General features: G+C 37.4%; 1 protein-coding gene across 1 annotated transcript; it reads right to left on the minus strand.

Moving 5' to 3' along the window:
• Nucleotides 1-1,083: 1,083 nt before the first annotated feature.
• On the minus strand, nt 1,084-9,009 carry LOC117334162. The gene is made up of 2 exons (XM_033893634.1): nt 8,900-9,009; nt 1,084-6,136 (listed from the first exon to the last, which is right to left on the minus strand). Exon 2 carries the CDS (start codon nt 6,117-6,119, stop codon nt 3,798-3,800), a length of 2,322 nt encoding a protein of 773 aa, XP_033749525.1. The 5' UTR covers nt 6,120-6,136; nt 8,900-9,009; the 3' UTR covers nt 1,084-3,797.
• Nucleotides 9,010-11,916: the final 2,907 nt, after the last annotated feature.

Below are 11,916 nucleotides of genomic sequence, written 5' to 3' on the forward strand. Positions count from 1 at the left end.
AACTGCTGTCAATTTCTCATGACATGGATAGCATTACTATTAATACCAACAGATTTCACCGATAACGGTACAGTCAGTCATACCGGAAACTCATGTAGAGTGCAGAGATATCAACAAAATGTCAACAATTGTGACGTGCAACAGATCTACATAACCCCCCTCCAACCCCAACTGAATCGGTTGTTAATCATTTTTTTCTCATTCTCTTACAAGTAATTGTAACCTATTGATGGTATTTCTAAACTGATAATACAGATAATTTGTGGTTGCATTTATAATCGTAGTTATCACCTGCGTCCGCTTTTGTTTTCAAGATTTGCCTTGGATCTGGTGTATCGACGTTATTGCTGCATTGTGAAGCAATGTTATCACTAACGTGCGCCCTTGACCGTAGTAAGCTCGGTACGATAATGTATTAATGATTATGATAAATACCTATGTTGTAGCTATCCCAGTCGTAAATCAGCAGCTAGATATGTGTGTATGCATGTGTACAGTAAGATTTACATATATGTATGTGTGTACCGTGTTGAATATATGATATGTGTACAAACTCGCATCCATGAATGTCTATACATCGCGATCCAGGTATCCATGTTACCTAATGAACAATTTGATCTCTTTAATCATGTGAGGGCGACCATAACTGCGCATTTGAAACATTCTTTGTAAGGACACGGAATGTGGCGCTGTGGTATAATTTACAGGTGTTTCTGGCTGGGCGATAAGCTGCCGATTGTCGCGAGTTTAAGTCCCGGTCAGGGTTAAAGTCATAAAATTGTCTTCCTTCGTCATTTGTGTTACTATGTTATATATATCAAATATGTGTTCATGAAGGTAACTTCAAGTAGGGTCAGAGGAACAATAACAGCAATAAAATGGCTATGAGTTGATAACATTTAATTATATTTGATTTTGGTTGAATGTTTGCAATATTAATGTTATATTCAATAGTGAAATATTACAGTTGTGATACGTATGAGGCAATAAAAGAATAAGAAGAGGGAAAAGTCAGGAAAGCAGACAGAAATGATCGTTAAATCTGAATGATGAATTGCTCCAGTAAATGGACATATTCTCAGGTTGTCATCACTATGGCAATCTTTTAATGAAATTCTTTAGATTTCAGATTTGATAAACAACCCTTAAGATGTTACTAAGCTTCACCTGTAAATTGACGTGACTCACTAAAGTCCTATCAGTATACATGGTAGTATTTGACTGGGTGACCAATATCTCATTGCCACGCTCACAACAGGTATGATGTATCGGGGTGTATATCAGCCAATTCAGCAGATGTCATATATATATATACTTAATAGAATATACAACCTCGTTGCTAATTTCATACATGTGTCTATTTTTTTTATTACCTTTGTTACAGACGTAAATTCGGGAAATTTGTTCGGAAACACGCAAACATAAATGATAAAGACGGCTTGTTTTATCGCCAGAGCAAATTCTTAGTACATAATGACGGATTGATGTTATTCTAAAGTATTTTAGAGACTGACACAACGTTATCAAAACATCAATGATACCAACTATACAAAATAGTTTTACTCTTGGTGGATTTTGTCTTCTTCTGGTCTTTTCTAGACTTTGTTGAAGACATTGGAGCAGATGTAACAGAATTAACAAATTTTTTGTTAGTAGAAGGCATCTAGACTCTGTCCATAAGAAATATGAAACAGATGCATATTCAAACTATCCATTGATGAAGGCGTACCAAGTATTCTCTGCCAAACATGCTATTCGTCAACGAATTGTGAATTACTCCTGTGTGGAAGGAGAGCATTCTTCTTCAATGCTACCAACTATACAACGTCGCTATCTCTGAATGGAATGTCGTTTTCTGTTTTTGTTTGTATGTTTTTTTTCTTTCCTTTTTTAATTTTACTCTTTTTTTTCTGTTACAGTGTGAAGTTTACTACACTTAGTAAAAAGGAAGCAATAAAATATTCACCTTTCTCACAAATTCAGCGGTATTCCGCCAAATATGGTTGGAGTTTTACATATCAGGTCCAAAATAAGCCTGATAAACTCGTTATAAGCAAAGCACAGCTCCAAATACTACTAACTACATTTGCATTATTTTCTCTTGCAGTAAACGTGAAATAAGTAAAGTTCGGCGAATTTACTAATGTTTTCGTTAGGTATTCTATTCGCTTTCGTGTGACATCTTTCAATCACTTACCAACTCTTTTTTTTTTACAAAACAAATTTGATGCCATCATTTTTGACAATAAGGTCGTTGATTGGTAATTAATAAAAACGAAAAATGAAAAGTTGCCTCTTTCCGAGATTTGGTAAAAAGTATTTTCTCCGTTCCAGTTTCAGCCTAAATGTTAAACAATGGCTGTTGATTTGTTTTGGGGTGTAGTACTGCACATAAAAATGTTTTCTGGAACTTGTTCTTGAAGTGGTAATTACAAAATGTAAATACGTGATGAAACCATTTCCACTGGGTACCTGATGGTTGACTCGGATTTCAGCGGACAGATATAAAGCTACATCGGTGAAATCGCCAAACGCGATTCACATTTACGACAAAAACATGTAAATGTAGTCTATTGTAATTGTAGTTGTTTTTCCTGGTAAAAAAACATATTTGCAAATATTTTGGAACAAAATATGTGAAATTCAATCGAATATTTGTCGAATATCGCCGACTTTTATGTGATATGAGAATTTCTCTCGGGTTTTCCGTTAGTTCCTTTACTACATACAACATACTTCAAAAGCCCCGTTATCCAGAAACTTTACATCCCTCTTTGCTATTATCTATAGTATACTTCAAAAGCCTCATCCTCAAGAAAATGTACGTGCCTCTTTGCAGCTATGTATGGTATACTACACAAGCCTCCTCCTTCAGAAACGTTACATGCCCGTGTGGAGACAGTTATCAGATTAAAGTCGAATCTATCTAAAGGAGCTGGTTAAAATATACATAAAGGCATAATCTACGATAGTGCGGTAGATAAAATATGTTCAACGATGTCGCCACAAGTTTACGGTGTCGATAACAAACACACGAAAACACAGATAAAATATGATATTGTACAGAATTGGCATAGCCGTAATGTACTGAATGACCTTAGATGTGTTTGTACAGAGTTTACTTGGCGATATGAGATCCGTGTTTACATCAGAATTATCAGAAACATTGTACACAGTTGACACGGCCGGATCGTACTGATCGACCTCTGATGTACAGAATTGACATGGCCAGATTAAACTAAGAAACCTCGGATCTATGTTTGTATCGGAGAAATTAGAAACAATGTAGATAACTGACATGGCTGGAGTGCACTGATCGACCTCTGACCCATGTTTACATCAGAATCATTAGAAACAATGTTCATAATTTACAAGACTAGATTGCTTCATGTAAACGAAACCGTATACCAGTATCATATTCGATAAAATAAGGGCAAAGTATGAGCAAAATAAAGATGCACCTTCAACTCCTGCGAAAGCACCAGGAGAATAGAACCATGTGTCCCGAAAGGGTAATCGTCATGATTCCAGCTACATTCATAATACCTCTATTCAGTATAGAGCAATCTGACATCGCATCTTATAATGTCTTTAGATATCAAACAGTTAGCACTGGAAGCATAGAATGTAGCCTAGTCAACAGAATTCTCCAAGCATGTAACACCACAGATAGAGATTGCAAGGGAAATATTTGACGCTACGTCATCACAACGATATAAGCTATATCGTATAGTCACCGGTATGAAACGTCAACAGAATGGTTCAATTTCAGATGATGCTCCCGATGATGCGATATCTTACCCATGCACGAAGGGGTTGATTCGCACCTCACCAAATTTCAGAATAATATTTCTGCCACTGTCATTCATTTGTTTACGACCGGAGGGCCTCTTATAAGGTTTAGTGTTCCTCGACCGTTGCTCTTCTGCGATTCGTCGCAGACGAATTACCACTGGAGTACTCATTATGATGTCGTCAGATTCTTCTTCGTCTTTGTAATCCACTCCGAAACTGGCAGCTTTAGCAAAATACTTCTCGGCGCCATCGGGGCGTCCAACACAGTCATAACTGTAGGCTAGTAGCACTTGAACGTGCTCATCGCACATCTCAGGAAACCGTAAAGCTTTTAATTTGGCCCAAGCATCAAAATTCGTCACGGCTTTTGTTGCTGTAACGTGGTATGATGAACATCCACTAACCTGGTTCTTGTGTAAGACAGTCAATGTTTGTATGATTTTGAAAAACAAAAAGGCCGTACTCGGTACACTGCAGTCTACGATTGCCTCTTGGACACACATATCCATGGTAAGGCGATTGTGGAAATTTATAGAGTTATAAATGCCTCCATGATATAGCATTCCTTGTCGGGAGGACGCAAGATGTGAAGCAAAATGTTCAAGAAGCAGTTGATGCTGTTTTGTTGTCGTTAGCAAGTTGTAGTATTCTCCATATATCCAAATATGGGTGCCAACGTCTTCAAGCGCCTTATGGAATATCGCTCGGCTTTTCTCTATCATAATATTACTGTACTTTGTTGACACTCCTCGTTGATGGTACAGTGATGCTAACAGTCCGTTTAAGCAGCACATTGTGCTCGTGTTAGGGCCAATCTTCAGAGCCTGCTCTATGCGATCAATCGTAACATCGATGAAGGTATTCATGGCCATGTCATGAAGCATATCCACTCCAAGCAGGTAAAAAACCATGGATACTTCGCCTTTGTCCAGTAGTTCGGACACATAATTCAAAACTGCCATGGCCATATTTTGCTTTGTTAGTTCATCTCCAGACAAACGAGCCGAGAGTATAGTGGTAAGAGAAATATCTCTAGACAGCCACCAGAAGCGTTTCGTCTCGATCAACTCTAAGATGACCGCCCAGCAGGTATCGCGGACCTTCGTGACGTCACGCTTGATGGCGGCCACTGACGCTGCACTAATGTGGGCTATAGTGTTATTCTCAGCGATAAAGTAGTGTGGCAGGTTGTGCAATGACAGAAATTCTTCCATTTGGTAAAGCAGGCGTTGTAGGCACTCGAAAGGATTGTCTTCTGTCCAATCCTCTTGGTTGCTTCTTTCACATACCCAGTACATAACCTGCTTGCAATGAAACGTTGACATCCCGCGCTTTACTTTACCGATATGAAAGCAAAAAAGGTATTTGAACAATTTGTAACAACGGAATTGTGCAATGTTGAGTGCATGCGCAACGGTTCTTGATGCTAAACCGAAGGAGAGAATAAATTCGCGTGGATCCTTGCTGTTTTTGTGCGATTTCGCGACAACATGACAGCCACATTTGACGGCCGCATTAATAACTGAAACGGGAGGCCAGGTACGAACTCGGTGTCGCCATGCTGCCGCCTCGGAAGGCCAGCTCGGATGAGGAAGTGCCAGTACGTAATCCTTTGAGTGATGGATATTGTAAGTATGCTCACGAGTCTCTGTTGTCAATGCTGGACCGTGATGTGAATATTCGACAGAAACATTTCTTCCTTCGTGAATTCGGATACAGCCTTCTTCATCGTTATAATTGTGGTCTTCTAATTTCGTTTCCCGTTTTAATTTCCGAGTTAGTTTTGCTCTTAAGACAAATCCTTCGCTATCCACAAACTCTGTTGGGTTTTCAAAGTTACTTTTTGACATGTTGCTTATATAGACGTTATCATAATAATTTTGTCTTTGATACAACCAGTCTGTGTTGAATGCCAATTGTACGTATCCAGGGTGCTCCCTAATTGGAATAGGCCTTGCAAATGCGCGGCGATGACTGGGGTCGATTTTGAGGTAGGGAAATAAGTATATGATATCTTCATCCTGGGCTTCCGTGTACGATCTAGACCTGGCAACATGTCTGATTTCAGGAAGAGCCAGACCGTCGGTACTACTGCCAACGAGGAGCTGCATATCACTACACAGTTTTGTACCATAAAACAAAAATGTTTGTTCTTCTTTAATTAATCTCTGTGCTTCTTTGACGGATTCTGCTACGGGGAAAACTGGAAGTACCATATTCAGAACAAAGTTTTCCTTCGATAATGGTACCTGATCTTTGTCGATTTTGAACAGCGTTTCGAAGAAACTGGCACGCCCCTTCCCATTGCTTTTTTTGGAATGCATGATCCGATCCTTTACTCCTACAAAGATATGAAAATAAACGATACAGAAGGATAGTTGAGATAAAAAGTGTTAATATGACGTAGCTCACGATTGTTCTCTGAAAACATGTTCAAATCAAATTTCGAAATTTCATAAATTCCGGTGAACAACCGCATAATAAATCGGTCATTTCTACCTTTGGTTATCACTGCATCTTCGCTAGCCAAGGCTTCTGTTTACGTTACACTCCACATCGTGACGTAATCAGAAGCCTTGGCTAGCGAAGATGCATACACTGAGGACAGCGATATCCAGCCGGACATTGTCCAGGATGGGGCAAGCTATTTCAAGATAAATAATCAAAGCTTATCATATACCAAGTTGTAAGTATAGGAAATTTAAAGGATGGGAACTGGAAAATTGGATTTTCGAATCGGTGTCCGGAATTTTGTTAATGAAAGTTTCGCATTATAAAACTTCAAGAGTCAGTGGGGCATTTATCAATATGAAATACTACCCGGGTATAACGGCAAATTGTTGTTCAAAATTACATACGGAATATTAATTATCACTTATCTATCATAACCTATTCCTAATTTGTTAATATTTAGCTTTCTAACGTATTCATCATTTGATAATTACTACAAAAGACGGCTTCTTAAGCTCTAACGCACATGCAAAATTATTCGTTAAACTGTTACTGTCCGTAAACCTTACAATATCGACATGTTTAATCAATCCATTAAAAGTTGACATCTTACTGAATAGATGTTGCCTGCTAAACATACAAGTAATTACATATAAGTTATTACAAATAAGAAATAACAAGTAAGTAATAACAAATAAGTAGTAATAAATAAGTAGTAACTAATAAATAATAATAAATAAGTAGTAACTAATAAGCAATAATAAATAAGTAATAACAAATAAGTAATTACAAATATGTATTAACAAATAAGTAATAACAAATAAGTAGTCACAAATAAGTAATAACAAATAAGTACATGTAATAACAAATAAGTAATAACAAATAAGTAATTACAAATAAGTAGTAACTAATAAGCAATAATAAATAAGTAATAACAAATAAGTAATTACAAATATGTATTAACAAATAAGTAATAACAAATAAGTAGTCACAAATAAGTAATAACAAATAAGTACATGTAATAACAAATAAGTTATTACAAATTAGTAGTAACTAATAAGCAATAATAAATAAGTAATAACAAATAAGTAATTACAAATATGTATTAACAAATAAGTAATAACAAATAAGTACATGTAATAACAAATAAGTAATAACAAATAAGTAGTAATAAATAAGTAGTAACTAATAAATAATAATAAATAAGTAGTAACAAATAAGTAATAACAAATATGTATTAACAAATAAGTTATAAAAATGCGTTATAACAAATAGTTAAGAAATCAGGTATAACTAAGAAACAATAAATGATACTGGACTTTAGTTTACTGACAATTGAAAACTCGACGGACGGTACTCCCCAAAGGAATATAGACACAAAATAATGGATATGAATATAATCCTTTATAGAGAGGTTACACAACGAGTGAGTGTTGGATATGGAATTTATTTCACACGAGTAAGTTATGTTTTAAAAGTTACAAAAGACACGAGCTTTAGCGAGTGTCTTTTGCAATTTTTAAAAAATAACTTACGAGTGTGAAACAAATTCCATATCCAACAATCACTCGTTGTGTGACCTGTTTCTACCGCAATAATATCGGCTTGAATCAATGGGAAAACCTGGCCAAGTATAATGGTATATGACATATATTTACCCAACAGTAAGCACATTTATACAATGGCTTGAGAGTGGAATAACACGGCATATTGTGGTAGAAATTGCTTTATGAAATCATTGCCATCTCCCTGCACTTCAATCGGTTTCTTCTTTCGTTACACTGATTTCCAAATCCGTTTCATTGTTTACACTGTACAATATATGTATTGTTGTTTGTCACATTGCCGAATTATGTGTCAATTATATATATAAGTTGCCATAACATGTGCCCAATTTGTTTGTTTGTTTTTGTTTAAAGTTCTATTAACAGCCAGGGTCATTTAAGACGTGCCAGGTTTTGGAGTTGGAGGAAAGCCGTAGTACCCGGAGAAAAACCACCGGCCGACGGTCAGTACCTGGCAACTGCCCTACGTAGGTTTCGAACTCACAACCCAGTGGCGGAGGGCTAGTGTTAAAGTGTCGGTACACCTTAACCACTCGGCCACCTCGGCCCGAATCCTGTTGCTTGTACTAAATATTGATATGAAATAATAACAGTAATATTGATAATATATTATAATACTATAGTATCAATGGGGAAAAAATAAGGAATATAACAAAATAGAAGTAACAATGAAATGCTAAAAAATCAGTTGGAACTTAAAATAAAATGTCCCTCTAGGGCTTCCGTTAAAAATCTTAAATTAATTAATCTTTAAAAAAGTCGAATATTTTTTGTACAAGTATCAGATTTTACTAATATCGTTAGAGTCTAACTTAGACATCCAAAATTCGATTTTAAATAAAAATTATTTTCGGATTTCAAAAAATAGTGAAAAATGGCGCCTAAGCCTTGCTGTATAAATTTTAATAGTAATACATAGCAACGTTTGTACGCGTGTGTACATTCATTATAAACTATAACAGGATAGTATTACCATCTACACAAAGCATAGCCTACCGGCCGTCGTTCCAATTGACTGGGTATGTCTAACCGGGTCTAGATATATATACGCAGTACGTATACAAGTCATACAAGTGTAGAAAACTTACAGTTACAAGATGTACAATGAATTCATGGCATGCGTGTCTGATTTGCAGGAAAAGTAAATATGGCAGTCAACACTTCCGAAACACAGTCGATATGTTGCTGGCTTTTGGGAAGTGACTGGCAATGGAAAAGAACAAGCGACCTCTATTAACAATCAAGTCAATAAGTGGGGCGATAACTCGTACGTATTCTTAATTCCCACGCTTAACCATGGAATAAGGACAGTGTCGGGCCGTGTAAGACAGGCCAGTGTAGGACAGAAAATATATGACAGTTTAGGACAGTAGGTCAGTGGAGGTCAGTATGACCGTGTAGGACAGTAGGTCAGTGGAGGTCAGTATGACCGTGTAGGACAGTAGGTCAGTGGAGGTCAGTATGACCGTGTAAGACAGTAGGTCAGTGGAGGTCAGTATGACCGTGTAAGACAGTAGGTCAGTGGAGGTCAGTATGACCGTGTAAGACAGTAGGTCAGTGGAGGTCAGTATGACCGTGTAGGACAGTAGGTCAGTGTAGGACAGTAGGTCAGTGTAGGACAGTAGGTCAGTGTAGGTCAGTATGACCGTGTAGGACAGTAGGTCAGTGTAGGTCAGGATGACGTGTAGGACATGATGATATTGTTGGACAATACGTCAGTATAAGACAGTATTATTATGTAGGAAAGTAGGTCAGTGTAGGTCAGTATTATAATGTAGGACAGTAGGTCATTGTAGGACAGCATTATTATGTAGGACAGTAGGTCATTGTAGGACAGCATTATTATGTAGGACAGTAGGTCAGTATTATTATGTAGGACAGTAGGTCAGTGTAGGTCAGTAAGACAGTGTATGATAGGTCAGTGTAAAAAAGTATGACAGTGTAGGACATGATGAAAGTGTAGGACATGATTGTCGCGTAGGACAGGATGACTATAGGACAGTAGGTCGGTGTAGGACAGTACGATCGTGTAGGACAGTAGGTCAGTGCAAGTCAGTTTGACGTGTAGGATAGGTCAGTGCAAGTCAGTTTGACGTGTAGGATAGGTCAGAGTAAGTCAGTTTGACGAGTAGGACATGTCAGTGTAGAAAAGTATGACAATATAGGACAATAGGTCAGTGTAGGACAATACAATCGTGTAGGAGAGTAGGTCAGTGTAGGACAGTATGACCATGTAGGACAATTGTCAGTGTAGGACAGTATGACCATGTAGGACAGTTGTCAGTGTAGGACAGTATGGCGTATAGGACAGTACATCAGTGTAGGACAGTATGAGCAGGTAGGACAGTACGCCAGTGTAGAACAATATGTCAGTTTGTTTCATTTCAAAATAATTCATTGTCAATACAACAAATATAAAAACAAGTAATCTGACACAAACAAAATCATAATCAAGTAATAAAAAAACCAGGCTGGGCCTTCAAAAGACTTTCATGTAGATTTCAAGTATCATAAATTTATCACAATATTGTGTAGTAGGGAAATTATCAAAAAAAAACTTACTATATACACTATAAAGAGTACATTCCATTCTGACCGAGGATCTTTCGGCCCAATGGGTACTAAGACTTCTGACAGTTTATCAGAAACACACCAGGCGCACATTATCGCGTGCTGATCTTTTTGAGGAAGATCCTTCCAACTTTCTTCAGAGATTTGTCACTTTGGATGAAACATATGTCCATCATTTTACCCCAGAGGTCAAACAACAATCGAAACAATGGAAGCACCTTGGCTCTCCCCCGCCAAAGAAGGCAAAGACTGTTTCATCAACTGAGAGGTTATGGCCTCGGTTTTCTGGAATGCAGATGGTATTCTGCTGATAGATTATCTCCAAAAGGGTCAAGCAACCAATGACACCTATTATGCTTCACTTCTGAGGCGGTTACGGAAAAATATTAAACTTAAGCGACGTGGAAAGCTCACTAAAGATGTGTTATTCCAGCAGGACAATGTTCCTGTTTATAAGTCTCTCATTGCCACGGCTGCCATTCACGATTGTGGCTTTAAATTGATTGAACATCCGCCTTTTCCCCCTGATCTTGCTCCATCAGACTTTCATCTTTTTCAAAAACTGAAAACACCTATTTCATGCATCTAATTACAGTCAAATGATGACGTAATACATGTAGTGGATGACTTTCTGAACAGCAGAGAAAATGAGTTCTATAAAAGTGGCATTGAGGCCCTTAAACACCGCTGGCAAAAGTGTATTGATACTGAAGGGGATTATGTTGAAAAATGATACAATATGTTCGGCAAAATTCAAATCCTTCAATATGAGGCTCACAACATTTCAATCCGCCATCGTAGCAAATGTTATCTGACAGGAGAGTCAATGGTGAACATGGTAAATCCAAGCCAGATGTACGTCTCCCAACGAGGGTTGTTGTTGTTGTTTTTTGGGTTTTTTTTTTTATTAATTTGGAACTTAATTGTTTTCTCACAACATTTAAATCACTTTGATTTCATAACCATACGAGGGCAAGATAAGTGCATGTACATGTAGATCTACATTATATAAGACATGGAGGTTGTGTAGGGGTCGGGGACAATAACGTAATAAAAATACCAAACAAACTTAATTCTAGATCTCCTTCATTGGAGATTGGGACCAAGGACACCGTCAATATATCACAGGCGTCTGCTTCTGGTTAGTAATAATGGACAAAATATTAGCCCCTTCCCCTACTATTAATAATATATATCGTATATGATCGTATTCAATCCAGACGCGAGCAACTCATGAAAAGGGAAACAACTCGTACATCAATGGTAGTTGCTGTATAATTTCAATAACACATGTTGCCACCTGCTGTCTACATGTCTTTGGACTAGTGTGTATAGCACATTTTCAGACATTTTGGGGGTCTAGTTTAAAATACGGTAAAAATGACACCGCCGGTGTTCATCCTATAGAGCTCGGGGTGTCATTTTTACCGAATTTTAATCTAGCCCCCAAAACCTCTGAAAATGTGCTATACACATTAGGGGAGGTCCAAATGCATGTAGACTGTAACACATTTTCAAGTCCCTGTGTTCAATA

The sequence above is a fragment of the Pecten maximus genome, chromosome 9 (genome assembly GCF_902652985.1).
Source record: "Pecten maximus chromosome 9, xPecMax1.1, whole genome shotgun sequence".
Taxonomy (NCBI): domain Eukaryota; kingdom Metazoa; phylum Mollusca; class Bivalvia; order Pectinida; family Pectinidae; genus Pecten; species Pecten maximus.